The sequence below is a fragment of the Phytophthora cinnamomi genome, assembly GCF_018691715.1.
Source record: "Phytophthora cinnamomi strain GKB4 chromosome Unknown Contig21, whole genome shotgun sequence".
NCBI classification, from domain to species: Eukaryota; Oomycota; class Peronosporomycetes; order Peronosporales; family Peronosporaceae; genus Phytophthora; species Phytophthora cinnamomi.
In genome coordinates, this window is record NW_027150954.1 from 1,288,969 (window position 1) to 1,311,726 (window position 22,758).

Consider the following 22,758-nt stretch of genomic DNA (forward strand, 5'->3'; position numbering starts at 1 on the left):
TGCAAATCCCCGCTAAACGCCTTCGCAGCCGCTAATTATTCGCGTCTCATGACTGCAAACACTGTCCGCTGGCGTCTGAGTTGAAACACTGCGCTCGCACGGTGCGAGTCGCACCACAGGTCACGGCACTGGCATCGTCTCGGGCCAAGACGAGCGTCCAGTCTGCTATGAGGTCCGTCTCCGCTTTTGCTGCGCGATGAACAAAGCAGCAAAGTTTGCTGCAAACACGCTTGAAGGGGCTGAGAGAGTTCCGCGTCGTTCCGCAGCGCTGTTGCCGACAGCGTTGTGCGTACTTTCGATGATGGAGTCGGGGACGAACTCTGCTCCAGAACAAGGTAGAGCAAGCAACCGAAGTAGTGCAGTAGGGCGACTGCCAAGGTGGCTGGGCAAACGCGATCTACGTTTTATGCTTTACGAAGGGGTTCTTATCGAAACAGACTCAAACCCCAGTACTCGGACTCCAAGAAGCTCTACAAGCGAACTTGGTGGCTAATATCCGGATAGTGTCCGCCACCGGAAATACGCTATTCCGGTGTTGAACGTGTTCGCGGTTTCGACAAGTGGGTCATTGAGAGATGTCATTGCTTGCATGCAATCCAATAGACTTATCACAGGGCGAAAGTAAGCAGGCGAACAGTAACGTGAGAGCAACGGCAAAATGTATTCTCCAAGCTGTCTGTATATACCATGTCGATTGGTCTTTGTCATGTAGGATGAATACTACGCCGTCGCGCAGTGGTGTGTGAAGAGGACAGCTTTCGCTGCCTGCTTGATCATCAGCGAGGTCGGTCGCTGGGTGTTCGGTTGGCTTGACTTTGACTAGTAGACGCACATGCCATAGCTGCTGCACTTGAAGCCGCGATCGCATCCGTGCTGGAAAACACTGGTCGAGGGGTTGAAGCACAAGTCACCAGTCGGCGCACGGCACGTCGTCTCGCCGCGTGGGCAGTACTGCCCCGTGGGGCATTCCTTGTAGCAAATGGCACCGTAGGCGGGTGAAGCTTCCGTGACTGTGGTGGCAGCGGCGGCAGTAGTCTTGTAGACGCATTTGCCATTGCTGCACTTGAATCCGGCATCGCATCCATGCTGGAAAAGGCTGGTTGCCGGATTGAAGCATAGGTCCCCGGTAGGGGCGCGGCACTCGGTCTCGCCGCGTGTGCAGTACTCACCCGTGGGGCATGCCTTGTAGCAAATGGGGCCGTGGGCTGGCGAGGGTGTAGCCTTGTAGACGCACTTGCCATTGCTGCACTTGAAGCCGACGTCGCATCCCTTTTGGAACAAGCTGGTGGCTGGATTGAAGCACAGGTCGCCGGTGGGTGCGCGGCAGTTTGATTCTCCTCGGGGGCAGTACTGTCCTGTTGGGCACGCCTTGTAGCAGATTGCTCCTTGGGTGTTGGTGTTCACGCGGAGCAAAGTCGAGGCCTCCGTGTCGGCAGCGGTCGATTGGAAGACGCACGCGATGGTCACGAAGGCAGCGACGATCGTGGTCGAGATCTTCATTTTGGTGTTAGTTGTAGTCGTTGGACGAACTGTGAATGTGCGAGTAGATTTGAGAGTGAGGAAGGATAAGCCCAGGACCAGCGGGACTGCGGTGGGGTTGGCTCACTTCCAGCAAGTGAGCCATGGTGTGATTCGGAGAGCAAAAGTGTGAGTCGAGCGACAGGGAATCAAGTTCAAGTGGTTTCTGCTGAAAACCGCTTCGAGTAGTTTCGGGCGCGGATCGTTAGGCCTGACCAGGGAGGACGCAGGCTGCCCCGAAGAGCATGATAGCTATCGTAGAGCTGTTGGCTTCTCAAGCGCGAGTTCGAGCGTAAGTGGAATTTCGAGAGCAACGGTTGAAAATGTCGCGTCGTGTACTTCTGTGTGCGCTTACATTGAGTTGTTCTAACGGCAGGAAGCTTGCCTGCGCGTGTTGTAGATCAAGCGGTCACAATCGTCCGTTGTGGGTACCGGTCACCTCCAAAGGGCGAGTCGGGGTGCTCGCAACCTTGCAATATTTGCGATCGTTTCTGCCAGGGCCATCGCATGTGCGCTCGTTCTAGTGCTGTGATTGATGTCGGATAGTTGCGCGGGTCCGTTTCGGGTTGGGTGTGATGATGGCCATGGGACTGCGTGTGTCGACTACACAACCTATCTATGCTACGACTAGAACACGCTGACTAATCGAGAGCACAAACGATCGCAAATATTGCAAGGTTGCGAGCACCCCGACTCGCCCTTTGGAGGTGACCGGTACCCACAACGGACGATTGTGACCGCTTGATCTACAACACGCGCAGGCAAGCTTCCTGCCGTTAGAACAACTCAATGTAAGCGCACACAGAAGTACACGACGCGACATTTTCAACCGTTGCTCTCGAAATTCCACTTACGCTCGAACTCGCGCTTGAGAAGCCAACAGCTCTACGATAGCTATCATGCTCTTCGGGGCAGCCTGCGTCCTCCCTGGTCAGGCCTAACGATCCGCGCCCGAAACTACTCGAAGCGGTTTTCAGCAGAAACTACTTGAACTTGATTCCCTGTCGCTCGACTCACACTTTTGCTCTCCGAATCACACCATGGCTCACTTGCTGGAAGTGAGCCAACCCCACCGCAGTCCCGTTGGTCCTGGGCTTATCCTTCCTCACTCTCAAATCTACTCGCACATTCACAGTTTGTCCAACGACTACAACTAACACCAAAATGAAGATCTCGACCACGATCGTCGCTGCCTTCGTGACCATCGCGTGCGTCTTCCAATCGACCGCCGCCGAGACGGAGGCCTCGACTTTGCTCCGCGTGAACACCAACACCCAAGGAGCAATCTGCTACAAGGCGTGCCCAACAGGACAGTACTGCCCACGAGGAGAATCAAACTGCCGCGCACCCACCGGTGACCTGTGCTTCAATCCAGCCACCAGTTTGTTCCAAAAGGGATGCGACGTCGGCTTCAAGTGCAGCAATGGCAAGTGCGTCTACAAGGCTACACCCTCGCCAGCCCACGGCCCCATTTGCTACAAGGCATGCCCCACGGGTGAGTACTGCCCACGCGGCGAGACCGAGTGTCGCGCCCCTACCGGGGACCTATGCTTCAACCCGGCAACCAGCCTTTTCCAGCATGAATGCGATGCCGGATTCAAGTGCAGCAATGGCAAATGCGTCTACAAGACTACTGTCGCCGCTGCCACCACAGTCACGGAAGCTTCACCCGCCTACGGTGCCATTTGCTACAAGGAATGCCCCACGGGGCAGTACTGCCCACGCGGCGAGACGACGTGCCGTGCGCCGACCGGTGACTTGTGCTTCAACCCCTCGACCAGTGTTTTCCAGCACGGATGCGATCGCGGCTTCAAGTGCAGCAGCTATGGCATGTGCGTCTACTAGTCAAAGTCAAGCCAACCGAACACCCAGCGACCGACCTCGCTGATGATCAAGCAGGCAGCGAAAGCTGTCCTCTTCACACACACCACTGCGCGACGGCGTAGTATTCATCCTACATGACAAAGACCAACCGACATGGTATATACAGACAGCTTGGAGAATACATTTTGTCGTTGCTCTCACGTTACTGTTCGCCTGCTTACTTTCGCCCTGTGATAAGTCTATTGGATTGCATGCAAGCAATGACATCTCTCAATGACCCACTTGTCGAAACCGCGAACACGTTCAACACCGGAATAGCGTATTTCCGGTGGCGGACACTATCCGGATATTAGCCACCAAGTTCGCTTGTAGAGCTTCTTGGAGTCCGAGTACTGGGGTTTGAGTCTGTTTCGATAAGAACCCCTTCGTAAAGCATAAAACGTAGATCGCGTTTGCCCAGCTACCTTGGCAGTCGCCCTACTGCACTACCTTCGGTTGCTTGCTCTACCTTGTTCTGGAGCAGAGTTCGTCCCCGACTCCATCATCGAAAATACGCACAACGCTGTCGGCAACAGCGCTGCGGAAACGACGCGGAACTCTCTCAGCCCCTTCAATCGTGTTTGCAGCAAATTTTGCTGCTTTACTCATCGCGCAACAAAAGCGGAGACGGACCTCATGCGTGTGGCTGTCTACTAGAGACGCCAATTGCTGCGACTCTGACTTCAAACTCAGTCGATACATTTACACTACGTTTACTGCACGGTAAATTGGACAGTGCAGTTCACCCACACCGGCCGGCTGCGAGGTCGTGTTTGAAAGATTTGCACGATGATGCAGGAATGAGATGTCTTGAAATCCTGCCGCTCACCTCCAGCAATCTCGCAGGCCCTGATTTATCTTCCGGTAGCGCCAGATCCTGAGTGGGGACTTCACTTTGAAATTCGCCTCCAACGCAGCACCCCAAGTCCCAAGCTACAATGAAGTTCTCCACCGTGTTCACCACCGCCGTTTTCGCCGTCGCGTGCCTGCTCCAGTCGACGGCTGCCGAGGACGAGGCCGTCGTCCACCTCCGCGTGCACAACGTTGAGCAAGACAACAACGGCGCTATCTGCTACAAGGCCTGCTCCTCGGGCCAGTACTGCCCGCGTGGTGAGACCGAGTGCCGTGCCCCCACGAACGGCCAGTGCTTCAACCCGGCCACGAGCCTCTTCATCAACGGCTGCGACCCTGGCTTCAAGTGCAGCGACGGCAAGTGCGTCTACGCCTAAGCGAGAGCAAGCCGCCCAAGCCCGCAAGGCCGCCAGACTGTGCAGTAGCCTCCTGTTCATACCTTCTGAGATCGTCAACGAGCCTTCAGGCAATATCATGTCATTTTCATCTGCTTACGCCTTGCTTGATGTCGGTGTCACATCACAATGTTGAAACAGTTTTGCATCTTCGCTCTGTATGTGAGCGAGTCTGTGACCACCATGTTGCAGTCTATGGGTCCAGTTATCTAGTTGATCGCGTCCTTGCGATGTACGCATAGCCATCGCGTGCGCTTCCTCTGGGTCATCACCTGGTTCGGATGCTCGTTCTGGTTTGCCTGCTCTGCGATCGGGAAGTGGAAATGCTGCGGTGCAGTTACCTGCGGCACGCGCGAGAATGGCTCCGGATGCTGCAGTCGGATCGACTCGATCGGAATCGGTGCAGTTAAATTGTCGCTTGCAGCAGCGTTGTACGCGATCTCTTCGTGTTTGATCCCGATGTTCACGGTCGTCATGTCCTTCCAGCGCGCAATGAGATCCATGGAGATGGAAGGAGCCCTTGAACCCTCGCTGGATGCGTCGGCTTCAGCATCAGCAGGACTTTTCTTGCCGTTCTTTTGAGGTCGAGCTGGGTCGCTGGTGCTAGTGTGGCCGTTGAGCAGAGCGAAAACGTGATCGCGGCCTTGATCGTTGGTCACCACACGGCCTTCACGTCCCATGAGCACGCTGGCATATAACCAAAAGAGGTCGTCCGACAAGAAGTCTGTGCGGCAGCTGAAGATCATGTCTTCTTCCTTCCAACGCGCCAAAATTGCCTTCTCCTTGGGCGTGCGCTCGCGTGTGATGAACTTGCCTTGGCGGCGCATAGCTTTGTTCTGCTTGGTACGGATGCGCACTACGAACTTTTCAGCGAGATAAGCCGCGGGCATGGTAATGCTGACCAAGTGGCCTTGCTCCTGCAGTTCTTTCGCGATGGCATCCACGTGATCCAGACGATAAGTACCCGCCTCGAAGTTCTGGTTGATGTACGCGATGTTGGGGCCATCCAGCACATAATGCAGCGGCCTTCCGTCCTTCAAATCTGCCGCTAGATTCTGAAGCTGGAAATTCTCATGGCGCAGCGTCAGCCACTTCCGGAACGGCTCCAGGTATTCCTGAACTGTGTTCTGTGGTATCATCCTGCTCCGACGCGACTCGATAGCACTCAGCATGTATGCACGCTCCTGCTCCGTCATGCCCTGCTTGCTCAGCGCGTGGCCGCAGCACGGGCAGTTGGTCCTCATGTGCGCGTCACTCGGCACGGACTCTACGACGTATCCAGCGCCTCGGAAGGCATGCAGCAGGCGCTGGGCGTTCGACGGAGACACCTCCCGACAAGCAATTTGCAGGTCATGCAGCAGCGACGCCATCTGCGCGTGGAAGTGCGACTCGTTCGCCTCGCTCTCGGGCATCTCCGTGTACTCATTGAGCTGCTGCTCGTCGTTCTTGACGCAGGCGATGACCATCTGCACCAGCACGTCCTCCATGGCGCTGGTCCACTCCACGTCGTGCTGCTTGAGCTGCTGCCACCTCGAGTACGCGCTCTCGAACTGGCCGTGTCTGCACTCGTGCTCGAGCAGCGGGCTCACCGTCCTGAAGTGGAGCTTGGGCGGCTCCTGTGCCTGGCCGTTCCGCGCGCGTACCGCGGCTCTGAGCTTGCTGATGAGCTTGCTGATGAGCTTCCAGGCCGCCTCCGTGTCGCCCGCAGCCAGGTGCAGCTTGATCACCGAGCCGAACACGGCTTCATTGAGCGACCGGCCCAGCACGAACGGCTGCTCGTCCCACGTGAAGAGCTCGCGGTCGAAGTACTGCAGTAGCTGCAGGCGGAAGGCCTCCGAGAGCGCCTTCCTCTCCGCCTGCTGCGCGCAGTGGAAGTAGAGCGAGTCCACGGCCTGGCGCGTCACGGACGCGCTCAGCGTCTTGCCCCGCACCTCCTCCTGCACGAGCGGCAGCACGTCGGGCAGCGGCATTTGCTGCTGCACGACGCAGTGGTGCACGTTGAGCCTTCTTTTCCAGTCCTTCGGCTGCTTCTGGCGCGCTACAGCGCTTGGCGCCTCCTGTGCACTCGCGTCTGCGGTGGCAGCGCGCAGCTTCGTGGCCCGGCGGCGTGCGCAGCGCTCGAAACCCGCGGCCGTTTGGGCGGCGGGGAGGCTTAAGAACCGGCGGTTTGCAGCCAACACGGGGCCGTTCGACGCCGCAAAAGCCGCTACGCAGCGAGAAGAGACGCATGGCGAGGCTGTCACACCTGCGCGGCGCCCCGCGGCCGTGCGCAGCGCGCGCGAGAGCCTCTGCATATGCGGCGTCCGAGCAGGTCTCCGCACCACTAACTGACGGACTCGGTAGACGAAAGGGTACCGGGTGTTTGGTACACTCGTGTGCACCACGTCGATCCGTGTCGTGTGCACCACCCTAGAATACCGACTCCGGTACCGGTGACGCTTGAAGTGGATACCGGTCCGATACCGGTGAAGATTTCGCGGCGTAACGACGAGGGAGCCATAGTTGAGCCATCGTGCGTTCACGTACGTAGCTGCCCGCCTCGACGCTCGTGGGGGACCCGCTCCACACGCGCGTAGCCGGCTAATTGACAAGCTCCCAGCGCGCGCACCATCTCCGCCGCCGCGCTGGCTTCCGATCGCGGCGTCGGTCGCGTGTATTGGCTCTCTGGATCTCGCACTAAGGCGGCGTAACCGACTCGTACCCCCTCGTACCCCATAACAACATGGAGGCGCTGGTGCTCAAGTCGCTGGGCAAGTTACGCAAGGCGTGTACCCGCAGCCACCGCGAGTTACGCGACATGATCGACGCGGCACAGGCCAAGGTTACGGGCGAGGGTACGCTGGAGGTACCCTTCGAGCCCTTCCTGCTGGCCTGCCTGACCCGCTACGCCAAGCTGGTGGCCGTGGCGCTGGACTGCATGGAGAAGTTCCTGGCCTTCGGGTTCCTCAAGGAGGCCGGGGTTATCCCCGAGGGGGTACGCCGCCGGCTCGTGCAGAAGGCCGCGGCGGCGTCCACGACGGCCACTTCGGGTCGCCGGTCAGGGTTCGGTCTGGGTCTCGGGTCAGGGTCTGGGTCTGGGTCTGGGTCAGGGTCAGGGTCTGGGTCAGGGTCAAGCGCCGCCCCCTCGTTTGGAATAAATACCCCCGCTAGTGGTAGCAGGGAGCCCGCGGCGGAGGACGACGCCAATGAAGACAGCTACCGACTCATCGACTGCATCGTGGAGGTGGCCTGCGACTGCAACGACCACCCGGACGAGGGCGTGCAGATCCAAGTGCTGCGCGTGCTGCTGACCGCGGTCACGACCCCGACCTGCGAGGTGCACGAGCACGCGCTGCTCCGGGCGGTGCGGGCCTGCTACCACGTGCACCTGGTGAGCAAGAGCGCCACCAACCGGACGGTGGCCAAGGCCACGCTGCAGCAGATCATCAGCATCGTGTTCCAGCGCATGGAGACGTTCGACCGCCGCGTGGAGGAGGAGACGAGGGCCACGCTGCAGGCGTCGCTGGACAAGCAGGAGCAGCAGCAGCAGAGCCAGCAGGACGAGGACCAGCAGCTCAAACAGCACCAAGAGCAGCAAGAAGTGATCGAGAGCGACAGCGACGAGGACTTGGCCATCCCCACGCTGCGGGCTCCGGCCACAGCTCCTTGGTACCCGGCGGTCGCGACGGCGCTGCAGCTCCCTCGCTTCGAGGCGCACTCGGAGAAGGCATCCATTTCTTCTACGGCGACGAAAAAGGTTAAGGCGGTGGCCACGCTATCGCAGCCGGTGTTCGCCCCGGCGTTCCCGTCCGTGCTGCACAAGGACGCGTTTTTGCTGTTCCGCTCGCTCTGTCGGATTTCTATGAGATCCGTGGCTGACGATTCCCCTGGAGCCAACGGCGCTAATGGATCGATGGCAGGAAATGCAGGCAATGGCGCCAACCCGGAGGACCCGTTCGCATTCCAAAGCAAGATTTTGTCGCTGGAGCTGGTGAAGGAAATTTTAGAGAACGCTGGACCGTCGTTCCGGCGTGGCGAGCGCTTCGTGCACGCCATCCGACAATATCTGTGCCAGTCTCTGCTTCAAAACTGCACCAGTAACTACACACAGATCGTCTCGCTATCATTGCAAGTTTTCTTGGTCCTCCTGCGCAATTTCAAGCGTCACCTCAAGACGGAGCTGGATATCTTCATCACAAGTATTTTCCTGCGTTTGCTGCAATCCGAGAATGCAAGCTTTGAACACAAACTGTTGGTGCTCGAGGCGCTCCACGCAATCTGCGATGATCCGCAGACGCTAGGCGAGATTTTTATCAACTACGATTGCGACTGGAATACTAACGATTTGTTCAAGCAGATTGTGCACGCGCTCGCTAAGGCTGCGAAGGGCGGGCGATCCCAAGACGCTGCGGCGCAGCAGTATGCAGCTAGTTTGTCCACCAGTGCACGGATTAAGATGCAGCAACAAGACGCTGCACTTGCGCTCAAGGGTCTCGAGTGTCTTACTGCCACGACTGCATCTCTCAAAAAGGCTGCGAACTTCGTGGAGGCTGAACGACAGATATCCCAGCACGAAGGAGAAAGCGAGGCTCATAACAGCGAGGCCGGTGGCGAGGAAGACAACGTGGCTCCACCTGACGTGGTTCACGTCGTTTCATCTACAATGTCAGCTGTAGAAGCCTTCGAAAGCAAGAAGAAACGGCAGGAGGAGCTGGCAACTGGTATTCTCAAGTTTAATGTGAAACCCAGCGCTGGTATCGCGTATCTCGTTGCACATGGACACATGGGTGAAGGTTCCCCCCGTGACGTCGCGCAATTCCTCCAAACGTACAACAACAAGCTTGACAAAACGATGGTGGGCGACTATCTTGGAAATGGCGTTCACTATCAGGGTGGTTTCTGTGTTAAGGTGCTGCACGAATATGTCGACATGATGGATTTCACGGGCTTGGAGATCGATGTGGCTATTCGTCACTTCCTTGCTGGCTTCCGTTTACCTGGCGAATCGCAAAAAATCGACCGTATGATGGAGAAGTTTGCTGAGAGATTTTTCAATTCGTGCCCGCCTGGGTTATTCCCAAGTGCCGACACTGCATTCATCCTAGCGTTCTCAATTATCATGCTGCAGACTGACTTGCATAACCCCAGCATTGCGGAGGAGAAGAAGATGGACAAGGCTGGATTCCTGCGCAACAACCGTGGCATTAACGACGGCAAGGATTTGCCTGAGGATTACATGGGCGCTATCTTCGACCGCATCAAGGCAACGCCGATTTCTCTGAAGGAGGATGATGACTTCCGTAGTCGTCGTGGCGGACCGGCGCCAAGTGCTGCCAGCTCACTTTTTGGAGCTTCAGGCGCAGCCACAGATCGGATGCGTCGTGATGCCTACATTAAAGAGCGCGAGTCGATGGTTCGTCAATCTGAAGCTCTCTTTAAGCGTCGTGTTCCAGCATCAGCACGTGCACAGCAGCAATTCCCTCTTTCCCCTCGTGACAATCGCCCCAGTGCATCTACCGGCTCGGGCGCCTCTCCTTCCAAGCGGAGTGGGGATGGTCCATCATCGCTGTTGACTCCGGATCCTTCATCATCTACGTTTCACGAAGTCTCGGGGTATAATGAGCGGTCGCATGTGCGGCCAATGTTCGAGACGCTCTGGGCACCGCTTCTAGCTGCGTGCTCGGTAACCTTTGAGAGCTCTGAGTCTGCAGAAGCCATCCAGCTGTGCTTGGATTCTTTCCGTCATGCGGTGCATCTCTCAGCTAGACTGAGCATGCCAGCGGAGCGAGATGCCTTCGTGACGGTGCTGGCGAAATTTACTGCCTTACACACCACAAACTCGCGCTTGATGCGCTCAAAGAACATGGAGGCAATCAAAGCCCTCATCTCTATTAGCGTGAAGGAAGGAAATTACCTCGGTGATTCGTGGCACGATGTCCTGCAGGCTATTTCACAATTGGCGCGGATTCAGACACATGCTCAAGGTTTGCACGAGCGCTCTGCAGCCGGCTCGATCTCCGGTGAATCATCTTACTTCAATCGGCAACCATCGCCTGGTATGGGCAGTCACACGAGCTCGCGCAATAGCAGTGGTAGCTCCACGCCATCGTTTAGTATGCTAGGATCTTCTGCAAGCAGTAAGCGAGGTGGATTAACTTCGTCGATGTCGCTCACGTCGCCATCCCCGTCGCACCGTGACATTGGAGGGCGTGGCAGCGGTGAACTGGATGAGGCCCAGAGCGCCGCCATCGAAGACGAAAATGCTGCGCGTGTATTGGGCGAGATTGATCAGTTGGCGAGTGACCGCGTTTTTTCGAGCTCTGTGTCGCTGAGTGATCAAGCTCTGCAGGATTTCGTGATCCAACTCACGGTTGTATCGCTGTCGGAGTGCTCGGGTGTCGGGCCCTCTGGTGCAGCCGGCGGTTCTCCGCCTCGAGTCTTCAGTTTGCAGAAGCTTGTCGAAGTAGCCGATATGAATATGCGAACTCGCTCGCGTATGGTGTGGGCGGCTACGTGGCAGACTCTGTCGAGGCATTTTACTACGATTGGCTGCCACGAGGACTTGACTGTGGGCATGTACGCTATCGACTCATTACGTCAGCTTAGCATGAAGTTCCTCGAGCGCGCGGAACTCCGCGACTTCAACTTCCAGCGTCTCTTCTTGGCTCCGTTCGAAGTCATCATGGCGAACGCCACGTCTCTCGAGACTCGTGAGCTGGTTTTGCGCTGTGTGGAGAACCTGGTGCTAGCTCGTGTGGGCAACATCCGCTCCGGCTGGAAGACTATTTGGGGTGTACTACGCGTCGCTGCCGAGACGTATGCCCCAGGAAGTGAGGACCGCGTCGTGCTGTTGGGATTCCAGGTTGCGCGTGGGGTCTTGGAGCGTCATTTTGACTGCATCGTGGATGTGTTCGTTGACGCCGTTGAGTGCCTTCTCGCCTTTGCGGTTTGCGGGTGTGAAGAAGTCGAGCGCCAGATGGAGGAGCGACTCGCGCTCACCCAACTAGGAGTCGATAGCATTAGGCTGCTACGAAGTGTGTGTATTGAGAAGCTAGCGACGGGAGAGGTCATCGAGCCGCTCACTGCGCGTGAGACGGCGGGGTCTATGTCAGCTGCAACAGCTCCGGCGGCCGCAGCTGCAGCAGCTGCCGCGGCTAAGCAGGCGGCTCGTGTCGGATTCAAGAAGGTCAAGGTAGTGGCGGAGGATCCCAGCGCTGAAGCAGGCTCGACTGACGGGCCTGCCGGGGTTCACTCTCCATCCAAGCGGGCCTCAATTCGCTACCAGAAACAGGAATCCGTTCGTTCACTGGAGGAGGAGGTGGCCGAGTTGTCACCCCGGACCAAGGTACTGCCTTCTGCGTCCACTCCGCTGTCGCCTCGTCGGAGAGCAGGCTCGGTCGAAGCGCAGGAAGAGGAACACCAAGAAAACAACGAGGTGGCATACAACGACTCGGCAGCACACACGCGCATGTGGTGGCCCGTTTTGACAGCTTTGTCTACACTTGCTGCTGACCGCCGTCTGGATGTGCGTCTCGCAGCACTTGAAGCGCTTTTCGATGCTCTGGAGAGTCACGGGAAGAAGTTCTCGTCTGGACTCTGGGGGTTGATTTTCAAGGGCGTTCTCATTCCATTGCTAGACGAACTACGGCATCTCGAGGTGGTGGTGGAGAAGGGGGCACACATGCTGCCAAAGCTACCATTGCCTCCGACCCGGAACCCATCTACCCGGATGCCACCGTACGCGGCTGGCAAAACTACAGCGACCTTGTGCCTCGAGCGACTGCTGGAGTGCTTCGGACAGTTTTATGACATCGTTGGATTCTTACCGGAGGTGCTCTTTCTGCTGGGTAAGTGCATGGATGCCGGAGATGCCGAGGAGCAGCTTGCCGCAGCGTCAGCTCGAGCACTCGAGGTTATGCTGGTCGCGCACGGCCACAAATTCCCTGAGGATGTATGGGGTCTCATCGCTGACGAACTGCGCAACGTCATGAAGCGCGCGGAGCCTACCTGGGTTTTCTTTGCCTTGCCTCCTGAAGATGAAGTTGAAAATATGCCCGTTCCTGAATCTGAAGAAGAGAGAACTGAGAGCCCGTCAAAGAAGGCGCTGTCGTTGCCTCCTCCACGTTCACCGACAGCTCATTCTGGAGCTGCCGCCATGCTCACATCACCGCGCCAACCTTCATTTCTGAGTATGTATCCTGGTGTTGTGGCGATTCTGGGTTTTACATTCGCCGCAAGCTTTCCACCGAAGATTATTACCGTCGAAGAGGTGGAAGCTCAGCGAGTGCCATCGCGAACGCACCTGGCGGTGTTGTTGGCGTTGCAGCGAGTAGCGGGCAACGTGCTGGCCAGCCGTCGGAAGGAGCATTTGTCGCTGAGCGTTGGGCACGCCCGGTCACTGCTATCGTGCCTGCGGGAGAGCTACCTGTTTGCTCGCAAGGTGAATGATGCCATGCCGCTACGGCGGTATCTGCAGCGTGCCGGTTGGCGCTACGGAATGACAACGCCATCTTCCAGCGAGCTGCCGAGTCTTTTGCCGCAGGAAGTGCTGGGCAAGCAGCAGTACCTCCACGTGCTGTTCACAGCTCTCGTTCGCAGCGTCGACAACAGCGAAATTGCGCCGATCGGGGAACAAGACGAGGCTCGCAAGTACATGGCACGGTTGGTGAAGGAGACGCTGGAGGAATATCTGGCGTGGACGGGTGCAGTTCCGACCCATATCGAGGAAACACAAGTCCCTGCCGATGCGCACCAGCGCGTCGAGAGCTTCACACCGCTGCTCGTTGCGACGCTCAAGGAGCTGGCAGAGTTCGACAGCGTCGAGGTGAGCAACGCATGGATGAGTAGGACCTGGTTTTTCGAGTACTGAATGTTGTCTGTGACGTTGTGTTTATACTTGTAGCTGCAGCGCCACATGCCGTGGCTCTATCCGCTCCTGACGGACCTCGTGAGAGCACCGAACGCCGAGGTGCGGGCAGCGCTGTCCAGCGTCTTCAGCAAGGCCGTGCGGCAGCTACTGCCGCCCATGTAGGCAGGCGACCACGGTAGGACCCTCGTAGCAGACTTCGACGAGCACTTCCTTGCCGGACGAAGACGACTTGTATTGTCGAAGTAAAGTTCTTGCATTGCCTTACGATGTTCCTCATGCTTCTCCACGTTGTTGGTGAGTAGATCATCTCATCTCGAGCGAGAGCTTGATGTGCAAGCGAGGACAACTTCGACTTCACTTTGGATCTGGAGCCGGGCACAGATACGTCTACAGGTTCCTGGTGGTACACTCGCGCTATGTCGGACGCGTTCGGCGCTGCGGTTGACGCGGAGCTCGTCAGGCGCTGCACGTGGTTTGACACGGTCAGAGCCGGGGGAGTATGACACGACAAGTGCCCGCGCTATCCTGGCTCGGGACCACTTGCCCGCTTCACGCATGAGATCAAGTGCTGAGCTCGAGCCTGAGCGGGGGCACGCGATGGAGACGAACACGGAAGCATCCCGCGGTCTCCGCTACATGTACAGGAACGGTTTGGCCATCGAGCTCATCCTCTCGCCCTGCACGCCTGGCACAGCTTCCATCCACGTGGGGCATCGGTCTCCCTTCTCGTCCTTCGCGATCCCTGCTCACTTGCCAATTCACTTGCAGACCCACAAGCTACTTCCGAAGACTCGGCCAAGACGCCATGCCGACCACGTTCGCTGGCGGTCGCGGCGTGAACAACCAAGACCTCGACATCCCCAAGCGACTATCGTTCGTGAGCGGCACCTCGCAGCCCAAGGACCTGGAGGAGGGCAGCTATGCCGGAGTCAAGACCCCCGACCAAGTCCCCATCGGCGCCCGTCCTCCTGGAGGAGAAGGCGGCGCCATCCGTGAAGGCGGCATGCCCGTGCTGACCAGCAAGGAGAACCTCGGTCTGTTGTTCGAGTACGCCTCTGTCGGCCTTGTGTACGGACTGCTGCCGGAGACCATCTACCCCTTCATGCAGGAGTACCTCAACTGCTCGGGCTCTCAAGTCACCGCTGCGACTCAGCTCGTCGTGCTGCCGTGGAGCTTCAAGGTGTTTTACGGCATTCTGTCCGACTGCCTGCCGATCTGCGGCTACCGTCGTCGGCCGTACATGTTGATCGGCTGGGCCATTTGCTTCATCATGCTGCTGGTCATGTGCATTATGCCCATTGGCAAACCGTACTTCACTGATGCGGCTGACCGAGACGTCGACGTCGACGACTATACGCCGGAAATCGAGGCCCGCATCAACTACGACGCTCCGTCGGAAGGCGCCAAGTACGTGATGCTCATGTTCTTCGCAGCGTTTGGGTACGTCATGTCGGACGTGTGCGCCGATAGTATCACGTGCGAGTTGGCCCAGCGCGAACCGCTGGACAAGCGTGGCAAGACGCAGTCTTGCATCTACACTGTGCGTACCGTGATGGTGATCGTCGGCGAGTTGCTTACGGGCTTCTTCTTCAACGGCGAGGACTACGGCGGCGACTTCAGCTTCTCGTTGAGCTTCCCGCAACTCATGATCATCGTGACCGTTCTCACGATCCCCGTGTTCCCCATGACGTGGTTCTTCATCAAGGAAGAGAAGGTCGAGCGAGCCAACTTCAAAGAGTACATCAGCAGCTTCTGGGACTTGCTGTGCACTCGGGCGGTCTACCAGGTTATCGCGTACAACTTCTTCTCCAACATTTTCGCTGACATCACGTACACCGGCAGCTCCCCCATTCAGGATTACATGGTCGGCGTCACTCCGATCAACAGTACCTTGAGTGACATCCTGAGCAACCTGCTGTTCATGTTCGGCATCATGATCACGTCCAAGTGGGGGCTGCACTGGAACTGGCGCTGGATGATCGTCGTAACCGGCGCGGTGGTGATCATCGTGGACTGCACTGTGTCGATGATCGTGGTCTGGGACGTCTTCCGCAACCAGTGGTTCTGGCTTGGCCCTCCTATCGCCGTGCAGCTCCCGTACGGCGTCGGCTGGATCATCTCGACTTTCGTGACTGTCGAGCTGGCCGGACTGGGCAACGAGGCTGCCGTCTACGGCCTCATCACCACGGTGACAAACGTCGCCTCACCCTTCGCCTCGGCGTTGACTCTCGTCATAGATGCCCCGTTCAACATCACCAACGCTCGAGTCCAAGAAGACGACTACTCAATCCGCAAAGATCTGACGTACACCATCATCATTATGTACGCTATGACTGCGTTTGCGTGGGTCTTCCTCTTCTTGCTGCCCAAGCAAAAGGAAGACACCCAGCGACTGCTCCGCAAGGGCGGCAAGAGCAAGCTCATCGGCGGCATCACGGTGTTCTACCTGTGCTTCGCGATCGTGTGGTCCGTCATGACCAACATCATGGCCATCTTCACGAGCACCTCGTGCCTCGTTATTGCTGGCGGCACCGGTTGCTAAACGAAGGTAGCTGAGAAGAGATGGCTCCCTAGCGTTGACTTAGTGATCAACCATTGTGTTTTTATGGAAAATATCGTTTTGGGGGGTATGCAGTTGCTCTATTGCTGACATGCACAGTTTATCCAGAATACATGTTCTGACTTCTTCGGAGAGCATCTTGTAACTGGCGACGGAGATAGTGGACCACGACCAAGACCAAGACCATCGTTCTAATCGCTTCGACTTGGGCTTTTAGTTGATGTTGAAGTGAATTAACCAATCAGATAGATAATAACAAATCGATGTTGATCGTAAGGTTAATGAGAAGTAAGTAGGGTTGATACCAATTTTCAGCAGCAAACCAAGACCATTTTACAAGATCATTTCTATAGTACCTTCTATCCTATTCGACTTTCCGACCCTACCCCCGAGACGCCGATGCAGACGTCGTGGAGCGCGTCTCCGTCTACCCGTTCTCGAACCGCGAGCGCGGAGGATGGGAACGAGTTCTTCGACGCGATCGAGTGCCCTCAGTCCCGCGCGCTGCAGGTCGGTGGTAAACGCCGCCGCCTCAACGACGTTGGTGACGACTGCGACGTGAGCGAGCTTGTCGACTCGAACGAGGACTGTCCCCGAACCCCAGCGCCCAAGCCATCCGCGGCCAGCGCTTCTCCAGCCTCCGTTCTTGCCGTGTACGTGCACAATACGCAGCACTTCGAGTGCACGCTGTGCACGTACACGGCCCCAAGCTTCGCCTTGCTGTCGCGACACCGTGACTCCCGTCATCGCCGCACCGCCTTCCTGGACCGATTTTCGGCCGGATGTGGATGCGGCAAGCCTTTTCCGACATGACTGGCGGCCGCCCGCCCGCCACTCTCTCACGTGCCAGACTACCACGGTTACCCTACCTCTACCAAATGCTCCGGCGGTAGAAGCATCAAGCTTCGCCGCCGGTGCAGTTGAAGTAACTGTCGACATTGCGGCCTCTGCCGCTCCTGTTCAGACCACCCAACTCCCCCCAGAAACCCCAGTAGTCACCAAAGCACTCCCGCCTCCGCCTTCACCAACCACTACCCTGCAGCCGCCAGAGATGCGGCGGTCAGCCGAACACCGACGTCCTCGCGATGGGGCCGGCCTCTTCCGCGCAATTTGGTCGCAACTAGAGTATCACGTCAATGTGCCGACTGCCTGGGAAGGACTCACCCACGATGGGATCGACCCCTGCCTCGTGAGGTCGTCGCCCATAGGATTGCAACGCGCCTTGGTGCATCGATCTCTTCCTCACGACTGGAACCACAACACCCCCCAGAGACAGCGCCTACTTGCACAACGGGCGAGACTTTTAGCCATCCCTCCTTTAGTGAGCAGAGGCAGTATCCGAGCCAAGATGACGCTGCCCCTTCGAATAAGCCACCCGTGCCAATCAGGCGTGATGTCGGTACGCCGGAGAATGAGACCGTCTGTGTCTCTGACATCGTCATGAGCGACGCCAGCAATGAGGCCATCGCCGACGAGGTGGACGCCACCGGTGAGTGGCTTCTGCAATTTGATGGTGGATGTCGTAAGAATCCCCATCCCGGTGGCGCGGGAGCCGTGTTATTCTGCCGATGAGGCGAGCATCTCCTTGACTTGGTCAAACGCTGCGCGCTCCTCATCGTTGAGGGAGATTTCGATACCTGCAGCTGCTCGTCGGGTGCGCTTGGTACTGGCCAAAGCAACATCGAGCTTCTTCTGCAGTGGAGCCACATGTCGAGCATAGTCCACGAGACTTTCACGCATCCAGTTAATGGCGCAAACAGATTGCTGGAGTTCACTAGCTGTGGTCGGGTATGGCATGGCCCTGAGAGAATCAATGCGAGTCGGGTCATGACGTACACCGTCGCCGTCGATCAGCCGTTCACACCACTTTACCTGAGTCTCGTAAAGGCTTGATTTCTTGGCACTCAACTTCAATCCAAAGTGATTGATAGTAGAAAATAGCTCTTCAAGCTTGACGAGATAGGTGTCAATGTCTTTTGCATACAGGAGAAGGTCATCAATCCAGATTAGAAGATGTTCGTACAGTAAAATAGCGAAACAGTCCTCCATCGTCTTCTGGAAAAATATAGGTGCATCACTGCAACCTTGGGGCACGCGACGTGGAGTGAAAATCTTTTCGTCCGTCATGTACGATAGGAATTCCTGACGAATTTCAGCAAGTGGCAATTTCCAAAATCCCTTTAGGAAATCAACGAGTCCAAAATGTTTCATTCCACGTGCATGTTCCATAACTAGTGATAAGAAAGGCATCACTGCAGCCATGGCTTCAGTCTTCTCGTTCTGTGCTCGGTAGTCTGTGGTCTGGCGCAAGTCCATGAGATCGTCGGATTTCTTGACTGGGAGCACGGGGATCGACCAACGACTGTTAGGATTCTCGTAAACCAGTCATTTTGCTGGTAGATCCCCGTCCCGCAGTCGCACTTCGAGTGGCGGCACTTTCGCTGGTGGATCACCTCGGTGCTCGAGACGAAACACATCGTAAGCGTGAGCGAATGTGCGTAGTTGTTCCACTTTGTCAACAGGGAATCCCTTGTACACTGCTCGCTCAATCAATCTCTCCACAGCAGCGAAAATGTTGTCGCTCTCACTTAAGCCTGTAGTGCTTTCCGTTGCAGGCGTTTCATCGGCTTCTAGCACTATAGGGTCACCACTTGGTTCTCCATCCTCACGCCGAGCAAGTTGCTCTAGTTGGCGGTGAACGTCGATTCCAAGTAGCGTGATTAGGTCGTTACCAATAATAAACTCATCATCATCCGTATCAACGATCAACACATCCACTGCGCTCATCGGTTCAACCGGTCCCACAGCAGCATGGATCATCACACGAAGACATGCCTTCTTGTCGGCAGTCACCCATCGAGAACCAAACGTTTGGTTTCGAATGGGGATTTCCAAAGTCTTGGCTTCGACACTGGGGTCTAAGGCGCGTAACTGCTCCCAATAAGTAGGTCCCATAATCGTAAAATCAGATTCACTATCAGGACAGCAGGGTAGCTCAAGTACTCCATTGATCGTCACGAGTCGGTCAGACTTGGGGAGGCATTCACTGAGACGCCTCAGTCGCGAACGCTTGGACTTCTTGGCGGCACGCATCCGATTCTTCAATTCCTCCTTCTCAGCTTCCGTCGCCTTCCAGTCGCGGAGCCAATGCATCGCATTACACTTCGGACAAGGGCTAGGTGGCCCTCTAGCAGCACCAGACGGCGGCAATAGCGTCTTGCTCGCGGGCTTCCCCGGCATCGCGCTAGTGGATGGAGCTTTACCATCGCGATTCCGCTTGTCACCGGTCGCTGCTTGGTTGTTTACCACAGCTTTCTTGTTCTGAGGATTCCTGGCGCGTCCAGAATTATCACGCTCCTTGTCCTTGCCCTACTTGAGTCTCAAGAACTGGCGGTTGTGCTCTTTGGCCTTCTTCGGAATCAAGTTGGACAACAATCTGGAATTGGTGGCGGCAGGCTTGTGGGTGAAGCGAGTGCACTGCTTCACTTCGTTCTTCAAGGCTTCAGGGTGGAGGCTCACTATCAGTCGCTTGCACTTCTCCTTCTCCCCATCTACACCGTCGAAGCACTCCACTAACCCGTTCTCACGCATGATCTTTCCAAAGTTGTTGAAATAGTCAATGACACGAGGTTCGACGTCACTCTCGGTGAAATTTAACTTCAGCTGCTTCTTGAACAGAGTCTTGATGTCTGGAAGAGTGTCGTTCTTGATACTCGAGGTGATGTTGTCGATCTCAGCTGTCAGCATGCCTTCAGTCACGTCGGCTGAGGCTTTACCCAGTTTCAGCTCGCAGAAAGTGTCCAGCAAGTCAGGGTCGACAGACTCAATGATCGTCTCAGCCACGGCCTCATACACTTCACCAGTGACCCGGCAGCGTGCACGTAGTCTGGCTTCGTATTCTCGGCGCTCCTTCTTCCACTTCGTGAGTGCCTCGTGCGAAACACTTGTGATCTTCGGCGGGAGAATGGACCTGAACACTACCCGTCGCATCTTGCATCTTGATTTGTCGGGTGTCACACAGCGATCGTCGTTCTTCAAGTAGTGTCGTCCACGTACGGCAGCATGTACCACACGAGGATGAGCGCTTGTACTACTAACGAATTCTTTGTAGTATCGCGGGTAGAAGTACCAAAAACGTGAACACAGTCGGTGTGGGAGCTACTCCACGGGAACTTATAGCCGATTGTATTGATGTTTCTGGAACTTGGCTAATTGAAGAGTGAGGTCCGAGGCTGATGCTGACCAGCTCGTACCCAAGGCGTCCCCTTGGAATAGACGAAGAGCCGGAGATCTAGTGGACATGGTCCTAAAGGCAACATGCAGTTTGGCATACAAATTCCCCAATGTGCAACCGAGTCGGGCACTGACTGCCGGACCGGTAACATGTAAACATGCACCGACTTCAACATCCAGATCATGTACCCACTTGTCCTGCCTTCCTAGCCATCCGATCCTGTAGAGACACCTCTGGCGGCCGTCGGACATATTGGAGCACCTGTGATCTTGAAACTGCCGAAGGGAAACCTTGGACGTGGCGGTGGTACCAAGGTGAAATTACCCGGCATCCACTACACGTGCCCATTTTGACAAGCAAGGAGAATATCGGGCTTTTTTTCCAGTACGCCGCTGTCGGGGTCGTCTACGGCATGCTACCCGAGACCATCTACCCATTCATGCAGGAGTACCTCAACTGCTCGGGGTCCCAGGTCGCTGCAGCCAAGCAGTTAGTCGTGCTGCCATGGAGTTTCAAGGTGTTTTACGGCATCCTGTCCGACTGCCGACCCATCTACGGCTACCGTCGCCGTCCGTACATGCTCATCGGCTGGACAATCTGCATCATCATGCTGCTGATCATGGCCATCATGCCCATTGGCGAGCCCTACTACACTGTCTCCTCCGACCGCGGCGTTAAGGTTTCAGACTACACCCCGGAGATCGAGGCTCGTATCAACTACGACGCGCCATCGGAAGGTGCCAAGTATGTTATTATCATGTTTTTCGCTGCGTTCGGCTACGTCATGTCGGACGTGTGCGCCGACAGTATAACATGCGAACTGGATCAGCGTGAACCACTTGACAAGTGTGGCAAGACCCAGTCGTGTATCTACACGGTTCGCACAATTGTTGTTATCCTTGGTGAAATCATCGTTGCTTCAACGGTGAAGAGTACGGCGGCGACTTCAACTTCTCGCTGAGCTTCCCGCAGTTGTTGATCATCATGCTGGTGTTGACGATACCGGTGCTGTATGACCTGGTTCTTCATCAAAGAAGAGAAGACGGAGGCTGCGAACTTCCGGGAGTACATCAACAGCTTCTGGGACTTGCTCTGTAGTCGTGCAGTTTACCAGGTCATCGCGTACACGTTTTTCAGCGGCATTTTCGCAAGCATTACGTACACTGCCAGTTCTCCGGTGCAGTCGTACATGGTGGGCGTTACGCCGATCAACAGCACTCTGAGTGACATTCTCAGCAACCTGCTTTTTGCAGCAGGTAGGATGATCACATCGAAGTGGGGCTTGCATTGGAACTGGCGATGGATGACTGTATTAACAGGCGCCGTCGTCATGGTGGTGGACTGCGCGTGCTCCCTCATTACGGTGTGGGATGTTTTCCGCAGTCAATGGTTCTGGCTGGTCCCGCCGATTGCGGTGGAGCTCCCGTACGGAATCGGGTGGATCATTTCCACGTTCGTCGTCGTGGAATTGGCTGGCATGGGCAATGAAGGAGCAATGTATGGCCTAATCACCACGGTTGGTAACATTTCATCACCGTTCGCCTCGACCTTGACGCTGCTGATCGACGGCCCGTTCAACATCACCAACACTCGAGTGCAGGCGGACGACCACTCGATCCGCGCCGACATAACGTACACAATTATCATCATGTACGCCATGACGATTTTCTCGTGGCTGTTCCTGTTCCTGCTGCCTAACCAGAAGGCGGCCACGCAGGAGCTCATCCGCAAGGGCGGCCACAGCAAGATTTTGGGCGGCATCACCGTGGCCTATCTACTTTTTGCGCTGGTGTGGTCCGTCACGACCAATGTCCTGGCCATTTTCGATAGCACTTCCTGCCTCGTGATCGCTGGCGGAACCGGATGCTAATCGTGCAGCTGCGTGTACAGCTATACGATTCGTAGTTGTGGTGGTTTAACACGGTCAGACGTCGCCAGAACAAGGAAGGCAAGAAATTGAAAACCGTTCCGTTCCAGCTAACGCTCTTTTTTTTGTCGTGAGTCGCGCATCTGTAACGTAGTGGAAGCTTGGGTTCGTAAAGGGCAAAGTGAAAAGTGATATTGTAACTTAAAGTCCGTACTATTTTGCACTCTAGACGAGCTACTCACTTCACGGCCACTCGTTGTTGATAGTTGACGGGTCGCCCCGTAAACTTATCTTGAAGCCGTCCCGTAAATCGTCCAGTAATACGTTTCGTAAATATAAATTACGTCCTCCGTAATAAATTACGTATCGTCGAGGCTGTGGATGTTTTATTTGGTGAAATTGCGAGTACCGATGTCCAACGTAGGTAGGCTAAGGTGCGCAACATGAGTTTCAATCTTGGAGTGTCAGGTAAACTGTAGCTATAGCCCTGTAGATGGATGTTATATTATATTCCACTAAAACGGGAAAATATAAAACAACGGTACGGAGGATAGAGAAACTCGATACGTGTGATTTAGAGTGCACCCTGAGCGCGAACGGCATTAACCGAGGGAAATAAAA

The 22,758-nt window shown here is 56.2% G+C and overlaps 9 protein-coding genes across 12 annotated transcripts; 7 read left to right on the forward strand and 2 right to left on the reverse strand.

Moving 5' to 3' along the window:
* Positions 1-819: 819 nt before the first annotated feature.
* IUM83_03661 (Cysteine-rich protein) lies at positions 820-1,500 on the reverse strand (the record flags this gene model as incomplete). The annotated part of the gene is made up of 1 exon (XM_067927683.1): positions 820-1,500. One exon carries the CDS (start codon positions 1,498-1,500, stop codon positions 820-822), a length of 681 nt encoding a protein of 226 aa, XP_067795496.1.
* Positions 1,501-2,682: 1,182 nt separating this feature from the next.
* IUM83_03662 (Cysteine-rich protein) lies at positions 2,683-3,363 on the forward strand (the record flags this gene model as incomplete). The annotated part of the gene is made up of 1 exon (XM_067927684.1): positions 2,683-3,363. The coding sequence occupies one exon, from the start codon at positions 2,683-2,685 to the stop codon at positions 3,361-3,363; it is 681 nt and encodes a 226-aa protein (XP_067795192.1).
* A 956-nt stretch (positions 3,364-4,319) lies between these two features.
* On the forward strand, positions 4,320-4,610 carry IUM83_03663 (Cysteine-rich protein; the record flags this gene model as incomplete). The annotated part of the gene is made up of 1 exon (XM_067927685.1): positions 4,320-4,610. One exon carries the CDS (start codon positions 4,320-4,322, stop codon positions 4,608-4,610), a length of 291 nt encoding a protein of 96 aa, XP_067795495.1.
* A 227-nt stretch (positions 4,611-4,837) lies between these two features.
* On the reverse strand, positions 4,838-6,922 carry IUM83_03664 (MITOCHONDRIAL RIBONUCLEASE P PROTEIN 3; the record flags this gene model as incomplete). Its single annotated transcript, XM_067927686.1, has 1 exon — positions 4,838-6,922. The coding sequence occupies one exon, from the start codon at positions 6,920-6,922 to the stop codon at positions 4,838-4,840; it is 2,085 nt and encodes a 694-aa protein (XP_067795191.1).
* A 428-nt stretch (positions 6,923-7,350) lies between these two features.
* Positions 7,351-13,638, forward strand: IUM83_03665 (the record flags this gene model as incomplete). 4 transcript variants are annotated; one of them, XM_067927690.1, is made up of 4 exons in its annotated part: positions 10,723-11,359; positions 11,435-12,132; positions 12,223-13,431; positions 13,510-13,638. In XM_067927690.1, the coding sequence occupies 4 exons, from the start codon at positions 10,723-10,725 to the stop codon at positions 13,636-13,638; spliced, it is 2,673 nt and encodes an 890-aa protein (XP_067795491.1). The 4 variants fall into 4 exon arrangements, with proteins under 4 accessions (XP_067795493.1, XP_067795494.1, XP_067795492.1 ...); XM_067927689.1 differs by having other exon boundaries at positions 7,351-13,431; XM_067927687.1 differs by lacking the exons at positions 10,723-11,359; positions 11,435-12,132; positions 12,223-13,431; positions 13,510-13,638 and adding exons at positions 7,351-9,934; positions 10,015-10,034.
* A 643-nt stretch (positions 13,639-14,281) lies between these two features.
* On the forward strand, positions 14,282-16,018 carry IUM83_03666 (uncharacterized protein; the record flags this gene model as incomplete). Its single annotated transcript, XM_067927691.1, has 1 exon — positions 14,282-16,018. The coding sequence occupies one exon, from the start codon at positions 14,282-14,284 to the stop codon at positions 16,016-16,018; it is 1,737 nt and encodes a 578-aa protein (XP_067795490.1).
* A 417-nt stretch (positions 16,019-16,435) lies between these two features.
* IUM83_03667 (uncharacterized protein) lies at positions 16,436-16,849 on the forward strand (the record flags this gene model as incomplete). The annotated part of the gene is made up of 1 exon (XM_067927692.1): positions 16,436-16,849. The coding sequence occupies one exon, from the start codon at positions 16,436-16,438 to the stop codon at positions 16,847-16,849; it is 414 nt and encodes a 137-aa protein (XP_067795489.1).
* A 3,833-nt stretch (positions 16,850-20,682) lies between these two features.
* On the forward strand, positions 20,683-21,231 carry IUM83_03668 (Glyceraldehyde-3-phosphate dehydrogenase; the record flags this gene model as incomplete). Its single annotated transcript, XM_067927693.1, has 1 exon — positions 20,683-21,231. One exon carries the CDS (start codon positions 20,683-20,685, stop codon positions 21,229-21,231), a length of 549 nt encoding a protein of 182 aa, XP_067795190.1.
* A 51-nt stretch (positions 21,232-21,282) lies between these two features.
* On the forward strand, positions 21,283-22,140 carry IUM83_03669 (Glyceraldehyde-3-phosphate dehydrogenase; the record flags this gene model as incomplete). The annotated part of the gene is made up of 2 exons (XM_067927694.1): positions 21,283-21,526; positions 21,590-22,140. 2 exons carry the CDS (start codon positions 21,283-21,285, stop codon positions 22,138-22,140), a joined length of 795 nt encoding a protein of 264 aa, XP_067795189.1.
* Positions 22,141-22,758: the final 618 nt, after the last annotated feature.